The following is a 19424-nucleotide window of genomic DNA, read 5'->3' as shown; positions in this document are numbered from 1 at the left end:
CAGGTTGGATCACAATGCTTTTTCTACCAATATTGTTCACCTCAGGAAGCACCAATTCTAACTGTATTAACTTCAGAAAAAAGAAATAGTTTTGCTGGAAACAGGAGTGTAAATACACTACACACCCAGAGTCTGAACCACAACTATCAGATCAGACAGCCCAGGTTTGGCATCAAGTATTCAAGGAGCTCAGTCGTTTTGTTGAAAGGGTGTTGTAATTTGCCTCAGTTATACCATAGGCAGGTGGGGTGGAAGAGAAAAAAAATCTCTGCAGTCTCGATGGATATTACATTGCTATTGCAACTAGTTAACACCTCCATGGAGTGGGCCAACACACACACAGTAATTCCAATCAGACCATGACAGTATCTCACAATATTTTAAAACAACCATCACAGCAATCTAGGTTAGCAATGTCTCAGGGTTGAAGGGCGGGCTGTTAAGTAAACTGATTTCAATCAAGATTAAGACAAAAAACAGCAGAAGTAGCATCAGTACAACTCAGAAAAAAAGAGCGCAGCTGACCAGAGTTCCCACTTTTCAACACCATTCAGTAACCCCTTCTGGATATTCACTAGTTAGGATGCAAGTAAAGCAGGACCATGCCATACCGAAACTTCCAAGTGGCTAAGTAGCCTTCTGACAGTCAATCCCCCAGTTAGGGATATTTTTAGATCTAAAAAAGAAAAAAAAATCAAACCCAGAGACAGAAAAGTGCAACAGCAGAAGTCAGAATGTATGGAGACCAAGAAACAAATTGGCACACAACTACAAAAGAACATAAGTGAAAAATAATTTCTTCCAAAAATTATTCTGGAATCATTTTTGGATACATGCCTCAACCTTTTAAAAGGTTAAGTGCAACAACAGAAAATACTTAGGATAATTGTAAATTAAAATCATAGTATACTCATACATCAAAAACACATTTTGTCAAATTGTTTCATTAAAGATCAAAGACTTAAAATAACCTACTGATTCAGTCTATTTTGCCATGCAACAAGCAGCTTTGGGTTTCTACAAAGAGAGTGAGTGGTAGTGGTGCATGACATATTGCTGAATGCAGCAAAAACTTAGGCTAAAATCAATCACGTAAAATTGAATATTTGACGTTCGAAGGTTGTTAATATGCCAACTAATTGCATCAGGTGAACAGGAGACTGGCAGGCAATTGAAGACATAATAAATTGTTAACAATTTCAAGTTCAAATAGAATGCAGACCTTTGGAAACAGAATACCATATCATCCTCATCTCCAAGGTAACTTTCATATCAATCCAAAAGTCAAATTCACCAATGGCTTAAAATGTGACAGCAACGTTACAAAAGCTCCTCTCCATCAGGAATCCTGTCAGATGATATCATACATTTTCTCACCATTTTGCTCATTGAACTAATGCAGATGCCCAATTCATACTTTCAGCATAGAAAGCAAATAGTAACTCTCCCTCCCAGCTGCAATCCATTTAATTTTTAACATCTATTCTTATGAGTTTTCTTGAACTACAGCTCAACAATAGGTGCTCAGACTATCAAAAGGTCAAGAAGGAACGTTAACATTACAAGATATTAATTATAAGGAACAGAATGAAAGCATACTTGCGGAGTGCTCCAGCTGAATCAACTGTTTTTGTGGGAATTACTTTGCTTGAGGAAAGCAACCGGGAATAAAAAATGGAACTAAGTCAACCAGAATGAGCTGCCAGTGGAAGTGGTGGAGGCTAGTACAATTATAACATTTAAAAGGCATCTGGATAGGTACATAAATAGGAAGGGTTTACAGGGATGTGGGCTAAATGCTGGCAAAAAGGTAGAGATTAATTGAGGATATCCAGTAGACATGGATGAGTTGGATTGAAGGGTCTGTTTAAATGTTGTACATCGCTATGTCTCTAGTTATACAAGATCACACTGTGACCAAATCTTGTACATAGACATATACTCAAGACATTTTTTGTCCTCCACCAATGCTTGTTGATAAGAATCGGTGACTGCCCACTTTTCCTTATTTTGCACCTGTAATAAATAATTAATGTTCCTTTATCTTGCATTTCTCCTAAACAGAAAGATGACCTTTCATTCAGCATTACGAAGCACTGTGAGAATGTACAATGCCAATTCAAGTGGGAGGTAAAGATTATCTTACAGCAAAGCTGGTAACGCAAGCATAAAGAAAAAATCTTTAACACATCATTTACACTTAAATATGGATGATACCTTTACAACACAACTTCATAAGTTTTTGGAAGAAAACAAAAGTGAGGGTACTTTATCTAGAATGTTACTAATATGCTACAAGTTAGAATCAGACAGTAAATCATTCTTTTCTCCCTCACTGACTTTTTTAAAATGATAGAATGCATGTGTACTGTTTTTAGTTTCTCTCAACTATCGATTATTCACGAAGTAACATTTGCTTGTGTGCATGCCTTGTAAATGTTAGGGGAACCCATATTTTACTAATTATTTTCATTGCTGTATCAGCAAATACATGAAATCTTGAAGAGCAATGCCTGCAATGTATAATAAACCAATGCAGAATGATCACAAAAAAGTTAATGACAATTACAATACACTTTTCAAACATTATTCTATACAATGACATACGACAACTCACGCAAGATGCAGTTGGAGTGAAATTTTGTATATTGCCTAAGTAGTGAATTGTTCACAGTTTCTAAGTTCTGAATTTCTTCTTCTCACTTCCCTTAGCCTTAGGAATGAGAAAACCATTTAGAGCCTCTAACATAGCCAGCATTCCTGACGAAGGGTTCATGCCCAAAACATCAACTCTCCTGCTCCTCGGATGCCAGCTGACCTGTTGTGCTTTACCAGCAACACATCTTGACTCTGGTCTCCAGCATCTTTCTCCCAGACTGTGTTTGCTTGTAGTCTGGTGTTTTATATGACTCTACAATGAACTGCCAACCATATTTTAATACAGTACTAATCACTAAGGAGGCCTAATTTCATTCCTCTAATGTCAACCAGTTTTGTCTTTGTGTCTCTACTTTGTTGCTAAATCTTCAATCCATTGCTTTGTTACCTAAAAATGTGGCTATTTCAATGTACTTCTTGCTGGTCTTCCACTTAAACCTTCTGTGAAATTGAAGTTATCCAAAGCGCTGCTGACTGGTCCTAACTTTCTCTGAACAACTTCTCTTTCCACTCCTCCCACTTCCTCCAAACCAAAGGAGTAGCCATGGGCACCCACATGGGCCCCAGCTATGCCTGCCTCTTCGTCGGATATGTGAAACAGTCCATCTTCCGCAGCTACATGCAGGTCCTTGGCCTCCTCCATCGCCAGACCATGGCAACACGACGCCTGGAGGAAGAGCCATCTTCCGCCTAGGAACCCTTCAACCACAAGGGATGAATGCAGATTTCTCCAGCTTCCTCATTTCCCCTCCCCTCACCTTATCTCAGTCCCAACCCTCGGATTCAGCACCGCCTTCCTAACCTGCAATCTTCTTCCTGACCTTTCCGACCCCATCCCGTCTCTGGATTATCACCCTCAACCTTGACCTCCTTCCACCTATCGCATTCCGACACCCCTCCCCCAAGTCCCTCCTCCTTATCTTTTATCTTAGCCTGCTTGGCACACCTTCCTCATTCCTGAAGAAGGGCTTATGCCCGAAACATCGATTCTCCTGCTCCTTGGATGCTGCCTGACCTGCTGTGCTTTTCCAGCAACACATTTTTCAGCTTTAACTTCCTCTCAGCCCTGTTCACCTATCACACTCCTATGCTTATATTTATATTGGTTCCCAGAGAGGCAATGTCTTAGGTTTAAAATTCTCGTTCTTATTTGCAAATCTCCTAATGGCCTTACCTTTTCCTATCTCTCTAATTTCCACTAGTATGTAGTACTTAAGCTAGTTGCTAATTCTGCCCTCAAACTTACTTGGTTTTAATCACTTTATCATTGCTGGTCATGCCTGCAGCGGCCTTATCTCCGAGCTTTGAAATTTCTTTCAGCCCGTTTCCACCTTGCTTTGCTCATTTAAGACACTCCTTTAAAACGTACTACTTTGACCAAGCTTTTGGTCAACTGATCTTATGCTGTAGCGTCATGTTGTATTTTGCCATTCCTATGAATGTCTTGGATATACTTCCAAATATGAGGTGAAATGTAAATATGTTGTTGCAGTTGTATTACTCAAAACGTAGTTCTAATTTTCTACGTTCAGAGGTGGAATTAAGACCATGGGATTGCACAGGGCCCCAAGCTAGAAGACCTGTTGCAATGCCACCTCAGCAGCAATACAGCTGATCCCTGTCTATTCAATCTCTTTCTCAACAATACGCTTAGTTAAACTTTTAAGGATGGTAGAAGTGAAAGACATCTTGTTTATTATGTCAATAACTAGATATTTTATTGACGTGTGGAGGAAGAAATGTGGGAAAGCAGAGGATGTGTAGTTCTGCTCCTCTGATGCTGCCTGACCTGCTGTGCTTTTCCAGCAACACTAAAACAAACCAAAACCAAAACCATCTGGTTTGGTCTGAGACAGTTACCAATGAAGAGGGATACAGCCAGTAGCTGGGGAATGAAGCAAAAACAAAGTTTTCTAATATTTATTTTGGGGGGGGGGGGGGGGGGGGGGGGGGGTGTGGGGGGCAGGATCGACGGGGATTTGGCAGTCGGATCAGCCAGTGAGATAAGTTTGCAATAGTCCTACCAGACCACAGGTTGCTCTCATTACAGAGAGAGAATTGGTGGCTTAACTTGAAGGTTAGCATACCTCAGGCAAAGGGAGAAGTCGAGGATAGTCCTCGATGGTAACCTCGGCCAGGGTAAAAACTGAATCCACACTGTTCGCAATACTCTGCATCGCCAACTGATTGCCCAGTCAGTCAACTGAACTAGCTGACCTCCTCTCATCTAGTACAGGATGTAGACGAAAATTCTGATAATTTAACAAGAGTCAAGAGAAAAGTGGTGAGACAGAGCTGAGTGTTGTTAATATACACGTGAAAGCAAATGGCTGCTTTCAGTCACTAAAGGAGCAGCATGCGAGAAATAAACAGGGACAAAGAATAATCAGAACATTTCAGCGCAGTACAGGCCCTTTGACCCATGATTTTGCACCGACCTAGGAAACTAATCTGAAGCTCATCTAACCTACACTATTCCATTCTTGACCATATGCCTATCCAGTGACCATTTAAATGCCCTTAAAGTTGGCAAGTCTACTACTGTTGCAGACAGTGTGTTCCATGCCCCTACTACTCTGACTAAAGAAACCACCTCTGTCACCTGTCCTATATCCATCACCCCTCAATTTAAAGCTATGTCCCTTCATGCTAGCCATCACTATCAGAGAAAAGAAAACTCACTGTCCACCCTATCCCACCCTCTGATGATCTTACATGTCTCAATTAAGTCATCTTTCAAATGTTCTTCTCTCAAATGAAAACAGCTTCAGGTCCCTCAGCCTTTCCTCCAAGACCTTTCCTCTATACCAGGGAGCATCCTAGTAAATCTCCTCTGAACCCTTTCCAAAGCTTCCACATCCTTCCTATAATATGACGACCAGAACTATACAGAACAACCCAAGTGCTGCTGCACCAGTGTACGGAAATCTCTCTACACCACATCAACCACTTTACCCTCATCCACCTGTTTGGTCATCTTTTTGAAGAACTCAAGGTTTCAGGGGCACAACCTACCCTTCACAAAATCGCATTGACTATCCCTAATTCTTTCTAGGTGATTACAAATCCTCTCAACCTTTTCCAACATTTTCCCACAACCAAAAGAAGGCTCACTGGTCTATAATTACCAGGATTGTCTCTAGTCCCCTTTTTGAACAAGGGGACAACATTTACTATCCTCCAGTCTTCAGGCACTAATTCTTGAGACATCATAAGTTAAGGTGTAACAACAGGAAGAAAAACCATTATACATGATATGCAGCAAAAATTAGGCAGATGACAGTGGAAAGAGCACAGTCGTACCCAACTGGATAACAACGGAGAGGTACAGGAGGAAGCGAGGGTGTTCAACCGTGTCAACAACTACAGACAGGTTGGGAAGGACTAGGAGGAATAGTTTAGATTTGTCACAGTCACACAGGACGTTAGCTCAGTCTTTGCTAAGAACTATTTTGGTACTGTAATGGGGCAGAACCATAGCTGAGGGGATGCAATTATGAATTAAGGTAGATGGTAAGGATTTGTGAGGCAACATGTTCAAGGAATTGAAAGGGAAGGGAGATTGCAAAATAGTGTCCTAGCTTCAAGGACATTGAGGACATTAAAAAAACAAATACTGATGACAGTAGGTTTAAAACAAGGATAATATCAGAAGAGAACAATTTACAATATCAGCCAACTTGGGAACCAGAAGCAGAAGTTGAATGGTTAGCAGTTTGTTTGGAATAGATTTTGAGAGAGCAGAAGGTGGGTGTCATGAATAAAATGAGCTAGGTGCAGGTACATGCAGAACTGGAAGAATATAGAATACTATGTACAGCATAGCCTCAAAGCTATCTTATTCTGAATTAGTGGTGCTGGAAGAGCACAGCAGTTCAGGCAGCATCCAAGGAGGTTTCGCTGCTCCTTGGATGCTGCCTGAACTGCTGTGCTCTTCCAGCACCACTAATCCAGAATCTAGTTTCCAGCATCTGCAGTCATTGTTTTTACCTCAAAGCTATCTTAGTTGAGCTAGGTTAATGTAAAAACTATTTTAACCATTCACAAAGAGGATTGATAGAAACATCTGAAATCAGAAACAGGACAGTCTGCAGTTACACAGCATCTGCAAGTTTCACTCTCTTCATTGACAATTTAGAAACTACTGCTGAAAATTTAGAGTGTCATTTTTGTCTCAAAGCTTTAAAAAAAATTAGAAGCCTCTTCTCCCATCCCTTTCAACTCCTGAGGTGAGGAGGCAAATTGGGTTAAGGAAAGAAAGCCCTAGATTCACCTAAATCTGTGGTTTTCTGTCACTTTCTGTGAAAGTACATTTAAAGACAGAGGGGAAGAGAGAGAGATTAAACAGATCTCATTTTATAAAAATTGAAGCTACTGGCTTATTTATTCTCTTGCCAGTGATGGTGTGGGCCAGGGGAGTGTTACTCAGTCACAGCCAGTCAGCCAGCCTTCGGCAGCCGGGGCTGAGTGCTTCTAGGGTGGGAGAGCAGGTAAGAGAGAGCCGGGGACTGGCGAGGCCTACTCTCGCTCTCAGAGCTGCATTCCTCCCCAGCCCCTGCGAGATCACCAAACACCACCAAGCCCTAAGTTAAAATAAAATAAAGAGGAATAAACCCATAGACAATTTTAAACCAAGAAGAAAAAAAAAACAATGTCCGCATATTTAAAAAAAAGGTTCGAACTAAAACAGTTGGCAACACGCCCACTTCCACGATGCAAATAAAAACATTTATAAAAAAAGTGAGGCCGCACGTTTTAGTTACAGGAACATAAATAAATAACGCGGTTGGTTTAGGGAGGGAAGAAGAGGCTCAGTACAGAAATAAGATCAGGAATGAGGCTTCGAACACGCCGCTCGGTAAATGCGAGAAATAAGAGAGAGAGAGAGAGAGAGACCGTGCCCGGCCGTTAGCTTACCCGCCAGCAAACAGATGTACCAAGGGGTCTCTCTGATTCATGGTGAATCATTATTACCGCGAGCGAGGGCCCGAGTGGCGGTCTCCCTGGGAGCAGCTCATGCCCCGTGCCTGCCCGCTCGCGCCTCTCCCTCCCCCCCCAGCTCCAACCGCAGCTGCTCGCGCCTCTGATCCTACTCCGGTCCGGTGCTGCACGCGCTGATGCCTGTCTGTTTAACGACCGACCCACTCCCCCTCATCGCACTCAACCGGACACTCTCCACTGGAGGGGAGGGATGCCTCGACTATTATTATCGACCTGCCACACTGGCTACGACCATGACCCCGCCCCGTACCCTGGCTGCCCTTCCCCTTTGCATCCAATGAAAGCCAGGGACGCGCACCACTGCCACGCCCCTCCACCCATTCCGGCGCACTTGCTCTCCGCATGATCACCAGCCGTGCGTGTCCGTCTGCAGGACAAAAGTGTTGCCTTACATTGTGGTGTGTGTGTGTCTGCGCTTCGTCCGAGCACTGTACTATACAGGAGCTCGGGGCCTGGCTTGAAGGAGTCTGAGAAGCTCATGGGGTAACTGTCCTTCACCACAGAGGACGAGGTGTCCAGCCACCAAAGCATTTCCATTACTTTACCTGCTTGAAACAGCTGAGGGGGACAAATTCTGAGCCTTGCCAGTGATTCTGCAGGCATAAATCATAAAGGTTTATCATGATCTGTATTAACTCATGAGGTACAATGCACTCTATTATCCGGTCCATTTTTTCTTCCCTCTTGCTGTCAGCTGATAGCATGTTTGTCATAACTTTCAGGCTTCAATCTCATTTGGAGGATTGAATACAAAAATCAAGGCTGATACGACAGAAGTCAACACTGTCACTATCAAAAATGCAGTCTTTCAGATGTGATGGTGAGTTGTGAAGATGTGAAGTTCTAGTCCAATTTGCCTGCCTGGGTAGGTGTAAAGAAAATCACAGGTTGACTTTGAAGGAGAACGGGGAGTTATTCATGGTGGACCGGATCAACGTTTATCCTCAATCAGTATCAGAAAAGAATACATGGTTTGGTCATTATCTAATTGCTGTTTCTGTGAGTTTAGGAGTGTACTGTTTGCAAAATTGGTTACTTTAATTCCTTTATTTACAATAGCACATTACTGGCTCTCACAGAGTTGAGTTACTGGTTGTAATGAAAAGGATGATATATAAGCGTAGGTTTTCATTTGACGTAACATTATCCTCCATTAATGTCTGATTTTTACCATATTTTTCCAGCTTGCACCACTAATCTTTAGTCACTTTTAAATCCATGTCAATCCAGTGGGCTTCAGGCTTCTAAAAGTTCAAATACAGGAAATCATTTGTAATATCCGTATCTTCTAAATTCATTCAGGGTAATCAAACCAATGGAGCGATGCCTTTAGAAAAGTTATTAAACTTGGCAGTTTAGCTTCTTTTCTCCTGGAATCAGGAACTTTCTAACTTCCTATTTGACATTTAGATTATGATGGAGATAGCTGATGTAGATAAAATACATAAAGTTAGTCTTCTCTCTTCATCTATCTGTTGCAGGTGGTCAGATCTTGTCATCTTATAACAGGAATCTCAGAATGTATATTCCAAAGATCTGTACTTTAGTGTTCAATATTAATTTCCTGTATTTCCACAGAAGTTTGATTAATCAGTGAAATATGGTTATTTTCTTTCCAATGCAAGAGTTTGGTCAGAGTTTAAGGATATGGGGTTGGCCTTTTAGGACAGAGATGAGGAGAACTTTTTTCTCCAAAAAAAGCCGTAAGCATGTGGAATTTTCTGAAACTGAAAACGTTGAAGCCAAAACATTGAAGACTTTCAAGAAAGATGTAGATAGAGTTCTTAGGACACAAGAGTTCAAAAGATATGGGGGGAAAATGGGAACAGGGCGCTGTGTAAATGATCAGCCATGATCATATTGAATGGTGGAGCAGTCTCCAAAGGCTGAATGGCCTACTCTTGCTCTTATATGACATGTTTCTGTGTTTGTGATCGAGAGGTAACTTCGCCACTTCTGTTAATGAGAGATAATAGATGTTGGAAACTAGAAACTGTGCAACAAAAATACCTATACAGGGAAATCTCGATTATCTGAACAACACAGGCGGGGGGTATTTTGTTCGGATAATCAAATGTTTGGATAACACAGTTTACCCAAGCACGGGACCTTGAGATCTTGTTGAGGTAATCCAAAATTAGGATAATCGAAGTTCAGATAACCGAGGTTGTTCTCTATTCCTTTTGATACAACTGCAAAATACTGCAGATAGAGTTATAGAGTTGTACAGCCTGGAAATAGACCCTCTGGTTTAATGCATCCTTGCCGACCAGATATCCTAAATTAATTTAGTCCCATTTGCCAGCATTTTGCCCATATCCACCTAAACCCTTCCTATTCATGTCCCAAAATGGATTCCTTTTAAATGTTGTAATTGTACTAGGCTTCACCACTTCCTCTGGCAGCTCATTCTGTGCAAGACCACACTCTGTGTGAAAAAATCGCTGCTTGGGTCCCTTTTATAACTTTCCACTCTCACCTTAAACCTATGCGCTCTAGTTTTGGACTCCCCCACCCCAGGGAGAAAACCTTGGGTATTCACCTTATCCATGCCCCTCATGATTTTAGAAACCTCTATAAGGTCACCTCAGATCCTCTGATACTTCAGGGAAAAAAAGCTCAGCCTGTAGCTCAAACTCTCCAATCCGGTTATATCCTTTTATGAGCCTTTTCAAGTATTACACCGTCTTTTCTATCACAGGAAGACAAGAATTGAATACCGTATTCCTAAAGTGGACTAACCAAGGTCTTATGCAGTCAAACATGACTTCCCAATTCCTACGTTCAATGCACAGGCCATTCAAGGAGTAAGTGAGGACTGCAGATGCTGGAGATCAGAGCTGAAAATGTGTTGTTGGAAAAGCACAGCAGGTCAGGCAGCATCCAAAGAGCAGGAGAATCAACGTTTCGGGCCTGAGCCCTTCTTCAGGAATGAGGAAAGTGTGTCCAGCAGGCTAAGATAAAAGGTAGAGAGGAGGGACTTGGGGGAGGGGCGTTGGAAATGCGATAGGTGGAAGGAGGTCAAGGTGAGGGTGCTAGGCTAGAGTGGGGTGGGGGCGGAGAGGTCAGGAAGAAGATTGCAGGTTAGGAAGGCGGTGCTGAGTTCGAGGGATTTGACTGAGACAAGGTGGGGGGAGGGGAAATGAGGAAACTGGAGAAATCTAGGTTCATCCCTTGTGGTTGAAGGGTTCCTAGGCGGAAGATGAGTCCCTCTTCCTCCAGCCGTTGCATCCAAAGAGCAGGAGAATTGACGTTTCGGGCATGAGCCCTTCTTCAGGAATGAGGAAAGTCTGTCCTGCAGGCTAAGATAAAAGGTAGGGAGGAGGGACTTGGGAGAGGGGTATTCTGCCTACTTGCGGAACGTTTCAGGGAACACCTCTGGGACACCCAGACCAACCAACCCAACCATCCTGTGGCTCATCACTTCAACTCCCCCTCCCATTCCGCCAAGGACATGCAGGTCCTTGGACTCCTCCATCGCCAGACCATAGCAACAAGACGGCTGGAGGAAGAGCGCCTCATCTTCCGCATAGGAACCCTCTAACCACAAGGGATGAACCTAGATTTCTCCAGTTTCCTCATTTCCCCTCCCCCCACCTTGACTCAGTCAAATCCCTCGAACTCAGCACCGCCTTCCTAACCTCCTCCCTACCTTTTATCTTAGCCTGCTGGACACACTTTCCTCATTCCTGAAGAAGGGTTCATGCCCGAAACGTCAATTCTCCTGCTCTTTGGATGTTGCCTGACCTGCTGCGCTTTTCCAGCAGCACATTTTCAGCACAGGCCATTAAAGGCAAGCATACCAAATACTGCCTCCACTACCCTGTCTGACTGCAATTCCAATTTCAAGGAACTATGAACCTGCACCCCAAAGTCTCTTTGTTGAACAACACTCCTCAGGACCCTACCGTTAAGTATATAAGTCCTACACTGATGTGCCTTCCCAAAATACATCACCTTAAATTTATCTGAATTAAATTCCATCTGCCACTCCTCAGTCCATCAGGCCCATCTGATCAAAGTTCTGTTTACTCCATGATAACGCTGTCCGATACACCACCAATTTTAATGTCATCTACAAACTTATTAACCATACCTCCTATATTCACATCCAAATCATTTATATAAATGACAAAATGCAGTCGACCCTGCACCGAGCCTTGCGACACACCGCTGGTCACACGTCTCCAGTCTGAAAAACAACCTTTCCCCACCATCTTTGTCACATAGAACATAAAACATAGAACAGTACAGCACAGAACAGGGCCTTCAGCCCACGATGTTGTGCCGACCACTGATCCTCATGTATGCACCCTCAAATGTCTGTGACCATATGCATGTCCAGGAGTCTCTTAAATGTCCCCAATGACCCTACCTCCACAAATGCTGCTGGCAACGCATTCCATGCTCTCACAACTCTCTGTGTAAAAAACCCGCCTTTGACATCCCCTCTATACTTTCCTCCAACCAGCTTAAAACTATGACCCCTCATGTTAGTCATTTCTGCCCTGGGAAATAGAGTCGATAGCCAGAGACGATCTATGCCTCTCATTATTTTGTATACCTCAACTAGGTCCCCTCTTCTCCTCCTTTGCTCCAATGAAAAAAGTCCGAGCTCAGTCAACCTCTCCTCATAAGATAAGCCCTCAGTCATCCTCTCCTCATAAGATAATCCAGACAACTATGTTCCCCTGAATCCCATTCCTCCTGACCTTCTGAATGAGCCTACCATGGGGAATCTTATCAAATGCCTTGCTGAAGTCCATATACACCACATTCACAGCTCAACCCTCATCTTTTCTAGTCACATCCTCAAAGAACTCGACAAGATTTGTGAGGCATGACCTGCCCCTCACAAAGCCGTATTGACTGCATTTAATCAAGCCATGCTCTTCCAGATGGTCATAAATCCTATCCCTCAGAATCCTTTCTAACACCTTGCAGATGACACATGCAGACTTACTGGTCTGTAACTGCTGTGGATTTCCCTATTTCCTTTCTTGAAGAGAGGAATTACATTTGCCTCTCTCCAGTCCTCAGGTACGACTCCAGTGGAGAGCGAGGATGAAAAGATCCTCGCAAGTGGTGAAGCATTTGCATTTCTCGTTTCCCAAAGCAGCTGAGGACAAATCTGGTCCGGGCTGGCGACTTGTCAATCTTAATGTTTGACAAAATTTTCAGCACATCAGCTTCCTCTATCTCTATCCACTTCAACATGCACACCTGCTCTTCAAAGGTTTCATTCACTACAAAGTTCGTTTCTTTCGTAAAGACAGAAGCAAAAAACTCATTTAGGGCTTCCCCTACCTCCTCAGACTCCACACACAAATTCCCTATGCTATCCCTGACCATTCTCTTATTCCTCACATAAGTGTAAAATGCCTTTGTGTTCTCCCTAATCCGTTCTGTCAAGCCTTTCTCGTGCTCCCTCCTGACTGTCCTCAGACCATTTTTAAGCTCCTTCCTCGCCTGCCTGTAATCCTGGAGAGCTGAGCTTGACCCTAGCTTCTTCTACCTTATGTAAGTTACCTTTTTCCTTTTGACGAGAAGTTCCACTGCTCTCGTCATCCAAGGTTCCTTTATCTTACCACTTCTTGCCTGTCTCAGAGGGACATATTTATTCATCACTTGCAACAACTGTTCCTTAAACAATCTCCACATGTCTATAGTACCTTTACCATGGAACAATTGCTCCCAATCCATGCTTCCTAACTCATGTCTAATTGCATCATAGTTTCCTCTTCCCAATTAAATATCCTCCCATTTTGCCTAATCCTCTCCTTCTCCATAGCTATTTAGAATGTGAGGTAGTTGTGGTCACTATCACCAAAATGCTCTCCCACCATAAGATCTGATAACTGCCACAGCTCGTTTCCGAGTACCAAGTCTAGAATGGCCTCTCCCCTCGTCGGCCTGTCAACGTACTGAAACCCTCCTGAACACACCTTACAAAAACAGCTCCATTCAAATCTTCTGCTCGAAGGAGGTTCCAATCAAGATTGGGAAAGTTAAACACACCCATTACAACAACCCTACTACGTCCACACTTTTCCAAAATCTGCCGACCTATGCTTTCTTCCATCTCCCTGCTGCTATTGGGGGGCCTGTAGTAAACCCTTAAAGAGGTGACTGCTCCCTTGCTGTTCCTAATTTCCAGCCATACTGACTCGGTAGGCAGATCTTCCTCGACAATGAAAGCTTCTGTAGCTGTGATACCCTCTCTGATTAGTTGTGCTACACCCCCTCCTCTTTTCCCCCCTCCCTATTCTTTTTAAATGCTCTAAACCCTGGAACATCCAGCAACCATTCCTGCCCCTGAGAAACCCATGTCTCTGTTATGGCCACAACATCATAAGACCAGGTACTGATCCATGTTCTAAGTTCGTCACTTTTATTCCTGATACTCCTTGCGTTAAAGCAAACACACTTTAACTGATCCCTTGGTTCCTTGCCAGGAAAATCCTTCCCACTAGCTGGTCTACCTCTTGCTATTGCCTCATCTGCATCAACTCTCACCTCCAGTATACAGCTCAGGTTCCCAACCACCCTGCCATACTAGTTTAAACCCTCTCGAATTACTCAAGCAAACCTTCCACCCAGGACATTGGTCCCCTTCCAGTTCAGATGCAACCGTCTTCCTTGTACAGGTCCCACCTTCCCCAGAAGGCATCCCAATTATCTACATATCTGAAGCCCTTCCTCCCACACCAGCTGTGCAGCCACGTATTAAACTGCGCCCGCTCCCTGTTCCTCGCCTTGCTATGTCGTGGCACCGGTAGTAAACTAGAGAACACTACTCTGTTCGTCCTGCTTTGCAGCTTCCATCCTAACTCCCTGAAATCACTTTTTATATCTTCGATCCTTTTCCTGGCTATATTATTAATGCCAATATGTAACAAGATTTCTGACTGTTCGCCCTCCCCTTTTAGAACCTTATACACGCGATCGGAGACGTCCCGGACCCTGGCACCAGGGAGGCAACATACCTTCTGGCAATCCCGATCCTGACCACAAAATCTCCTGTCGGTTCCCCTATCGAGCCCCTACCACGAGTACTTTTCTATTCTGCACCCATCCCTTCTTTACCACAGTGTCAGGCTCAGTGCCAGAGAACTGACTGCTATGGCTTTCCTCTGGTTGGTTTCTCCCACCCCCCAGCAGTATCCAAAATGGTATACTTATTGCTGAGGGGAATGTCCACAGGGGATCTCTGCACTGTCTGACTGTCCCCTTTCCTCCCCCTAACTGTAACCCATTTATCCTTGTCCTGAGCCTTAGGAGTGACCAACTCCCAGTAACTCCTCTCAATTACCCCCTCAGCCTCCCGAATGATCCGTAGTTCATCCAGCTCCAGCTCCAATTCCCTAACATGGTTTTCAAGGAGCTGGAGTTGGGTGCACTTCCCACAGATTTAGCCAGCGGAGACGTGTGCCATGTCTTCCACCTGCCACATTCTGCAGGAGGAGCAAGCAACTGCCCTAGCATCCATACCCGACTTATCTGAACACGCACTCAGTACTAAAGTAGAAAGCTCAGTTCAAGTTGCAACAAAAATGCTTAAAAGACTCTGTAGGTTGGCAGAATCTGTGGTGAGATAAAACAAATTAATAATGGAGCTTAATGACATTTTGTGAGTTCCAGAATTTTCTACTTTTATTTCTTGTGTAGGTCATTACTGTCTTTAGAATGATGCTGAGTCAAACTTCAAAGCAAGTAATGCAAAGCCATTCCTGGGCCATTTAAACTGTGAGTGACCAACTGTTGGGTAACAATAAGCTTTCTTATTGACAGAATTTTGATTTTACATTCTGCTCTTAGACATGCATTATTAAAGTTTTCTGAGTGGGTCTTGTATGCAGCATTGCATTTGGGCACTAAAAGAGAAAGCATATAGAAAATGCAATGGAAAAATATTCCAATTTGTGTTGGTGCTAACATATATTTTGCCAACATTAGAAATTTCAAAGCTGTCAGATCAACACAGAGACAGGTGTTGACTATTCAGTATTTCAGCTTTGTCAAAGGGTCAGTTAGACTCAAAACATCAGCTCTTTTCTCTCCTTACAGATGCTGCCAGACCTGCTGAGATTTTGCAGCATTTTCTCTTTTGGATTCAGTATTTCAGAGTTGTTTCATCATTCAGTTTGATCATGATTGAAGTCTATTTAACCCCATTTATTTGACTTAGATTTGTAACTCTAAACATTGTTTCCTAACAAAAAAATCATGAGGGAAACAAATCAGATGGATAAAAACCAAGTGTCTCCAACATTTGGAAAGATACATGTGTTGACCTGATCAATCATTTTTGTAAGATCCACAAAGACAAAGAAAATAGGTTTCTCCAGCTCCTGCTGCCATCTAAGTGTAAAGGCAATAATAGTTGTTGAGCAAGCAGCTTGAAAATCACATTGACTCTCTGGATAAATGTTGAAGCCATTTTTTAATTGCTGAAAATGTGTTGCTGGAAAAGCATAGCAGGTCAGGCAGCATCCAAGGAGCAGGAGAATCGATGTTTCGAGCATGAGCCCTTCTTCAGGAATGAGGAAAGTGTGCCAAGCAGGTTAAGATAAAAGGTAGGGAGGAGGGACTTGGGGGAGGGACGTTGGAAATGTGATAGGTGGAAGGAGGTTGAGGTGAGGGTGCTCGGCTGGAGTGGGGGTGGGCGCAGAGAGATCAGGAAGAAGATTGCAGGTTAGGAAGGTGGTGCTGAGTTCGAGGGTTAGGACTGAGACAAGGTTGGGGGAGGGGAAATGAGGAAACTGGAGAAATCTGAGTTAATCTCTTGTGGTTGGAGGGTTCCTAGGCGGAAGATGAGTCGCTCTTCCTCCAACCGTCGTGTTGCTCTGGTCTGGCGATGGAGGAGTCCAAGGACCTGCATATCCTTGGTGGAGTGGGAGGGGAGTTGAAGTGTTGAGCCACGGGGTGGTTGGGTTGGTTGGTCTGGGTGTCCCAGAGGTGTTCTCTGAAACGTTCTGCAAGTAGGCGGCCTGTCTCCCAACTATAGAGGAGGCCACATCGGGTGCAGCGGATGCAGTAAATGATGTGTGTGGAGGTGCAGGTAAATTTGTGTCAGATATGGAAGGATCCCTTGGGGCCTTGGAGGGAAGACCTTCCTAGACCTCTTCCATTTCCATCTTGGGCGACCGAATCAACACTGACATTTACTATAAACGAACCGACTCCCACAGCTACCTAGTCTACACCTCCTCCCACCCTGCCCCCTGTAAAAACGCCATCCCATATTCCCAATTCCTTCATCTCGCCGCATCTGCTCCCAGGAGGACCAGTTCCAATACAGAACAACCCAGATGGCCTCCTTCTTCAAAAACCGCAATTTCTCCCCAGATGTGATCGATGATGCTCTCCACCACATCTCCTCCACTTCCCACTCCTCTGCCCTTGAGCCCTGCCCCTCCCACTCCACCAAGGATATGCAGGTCCTTGGACTCCTCCAATCCCAGACCATAGCAACACGACGGCTGGAGGAAGAGCGTCTCATCTTCCGCCTAGGAACCCTCCAACCACAAGGGATGAACTCAGATTTCTCCAGTTTCCACAATTCCCCTCCCCCCAACTTGTCTCAGTCTCAACCCTTGAACTCAGCACCACCGTCCTAACCTGCAATCTTCTTCCTGTCCTCTCCGCCCCCACCCCCACTCCAGCCTATCACCCTTACCTTAACCTCCTTCCACCTATCACATTTCCAACGCCCCTCTCCCAAGTCCCTCCTCCCTACCTTTTATCTTAGCCTGCTTGGCACCCTCTCCTCATTCCTGAAGAAAGGCTCATTCCCGAAACGTTGATTCTGCTGCTCTTTGGATGCTGCCTGACCTGCTGCGCTTTTCCAGCAACACATTTTCAGCTCTGATCTCCAGCATCTGCAGTCCTCACTTTCTCCTAGCCATTTTTTAATTGCCTTCCATGTGGAAAGAACTTTGCTTATGGTTGTTGCAAACATTCCAGGGACTTTATTTCTGTACATGGAATGACATTGACATTTCATATATCTTGTGCTACCCTTTCTTTCCTCCAGAAAGCAAAGAAAATATGCAGATAGTTAAGGACAACTTGTTCTTGGATCGGTAGTTTGGCTGGAATTTCATTGTTTCAAGTTTGCTTCCATGAACATTTGAATTCAAACGAATACTGTCACCAAATTAGGTTTGGATACTGCTTTTGTTTGAAATATTTTATCTTTCTACACCATATTACTTTTTGCAGAAGGACAGAGGGACAACATGTTTTTCATATTCTGCAGTGCACCCACAACCCACTAGTATAGACAGTACTCGTGGAGGTCACTTTGAACACGATATGTAACATAACCCCGAGAACTCACTTTATATCTAATAGGCCTGCCCATTGGAGTGAAAGGGCAACCAGTAAGAAGCAGGCTAACAAATAATGCTCTCACTATCAGATATTAAGTGATATATTCCTTCTCTATAACAGCTTGCAGTCCAACTACAACAAACATGTGCATGCTATCAAAATGGAGGAAGTGCAACAAAACCTAGGTGTCCTTATATCCCAGTCGCTGAAATTAAGCATGCAGGTGCAGCAGGCAGTTAAGAAGCCAAATGGTACATTTGTCTTTGATATGAGAGGATTTGAGTACAGGAACATGGATGTCTTATCCAGTTGTACAGGGCCTCAGTTAGACCACACATGGAGTATTGTATGCAGTTTTGCTGTCCTTATCAGAGGAAGGATGTTCTACGAATGGAGAGAGTATAAAAAAGGTGTACCAGATGGATTCCTGCGATGTCATGAAAGATGTATATAGAGAGATTGGATCATTATGGTTATTTTTACTGGACTTTGGAGAATGAGGGTGAAGCATAGGAAGGGACATTCTCAATAAAAGGGGAGACCAGTGTTCACAATTTAAGGATATGGAGTGAGAGATTCAGGACTGAGAGGAAGAGAAATTTCTTCACCCAGAGAGTGGTGAGCCTGTGGAATTATCTGCCACAGAAAACAGTTGAGATTAAAACATTGAATGGCTAATTCCTTCTTGAAAACATAGTTCTTATGGCTAACAGGGATCAAATAGATGATGGGGAGCATTGAATAATCAAGTGGGAGAGCACATGACAATATAACAGTAGTAAGATAAAGTTTTGAGCCTGACTACAAATCTTCAAAATACCTACAGGAGTGTCATATCAGACTAGAACCATTATCTGATTTCCACGGAGTTTCTCCAGCACATTCTGTTTTATTAATGAGGAGCATTAGTTTGCTTTCAGTTCAGAAGGATCAGGAACTGTGTTTTTCTTTTGTTAGAAGAAAAATCCATAGTTTCGAAAGCTTTTGGTTCTGGTTCACGGAAGACCTGGTTGAAAGTAAATGCAAGAAATAGTTTCTCCTAGAGAAGAATTAGTTCAGACAAGTTCGGAAAAGAGTTAACTCAGCTTAAGAGCTTTGGTGTGAAAAGTCTAGAATAGAGGTGTTTTATTAGAACCTGGAATGTGTTATTTGAAGCTGAGAATATTTAAGCTCAGTTCTGGGACTAAACAAGAAAGTGGCTATCAAACTTTTCAGACCAGGAAGTGAAAGAAACAAATACATTAAATTTATAGTTGTGTTTGTGAAGCAAATACCTTTTGGCCTTTAATACTGTAAAGTAATGCTGTTGGGATAGATTAGATTGTATTTTTACTGTGAATTTTGAAAATGTTTAACTTCTGTTATATGCTAATAGTTTGACTTATCCTTTTCTTTCATTTACTTTTGTGTAATAAACTTTCGTTTATTGT

General features: G+C 43.3%; 1 protein-coding gene across 1 annotated transcript in view; it reads right to left on the bottom strand.

Annotated features, from left to right (window-relative positions):
• LOC132821911 (solute carrier family 25 member 36-A) overlaps positions 1-7887 on the bottom strand; it is a 64390-nt gene extending 56503 nt beyond the window's left edge. The window contains exon 1 of the mRNA XM_060834866.1: positions 7576-7887. Within this exon, the coding sequence (XP_060690849.1) occupies positions 7576-7616 (41 nt within the window). The 5' untranslated portion in view covers positions 7617-7887. The remainder of the gene's footprint in view (positions 1-7575) is intronic.
• Between the last annotated feature and the right edge of the window lie 11537 nt (positions 7888-19424).

This window comes from Hemiscyllium ocellatum, chromosome 13, assembly GCF_020745735.1.
Source record: "Hemiscyllium ocellatum isolate sHemOce1 chromosome 13, sHemOce1.pat.X.cur, whole genome shotgun sequence".
In the NCBI taxonomy this organism is placed as follows: domain Eukaryota; kingdom Metazoa; phylum Chordata; class Chondrichthyes; order Orectolobiformes; family Hemiscylliidae; genus Hemiscyllium; species Hemiscyllium ocellatum.
Note: the sequence above shows the minus strand (reverse complement) of the source record. Positions and strands in the feature narration are given on the sequence as shown.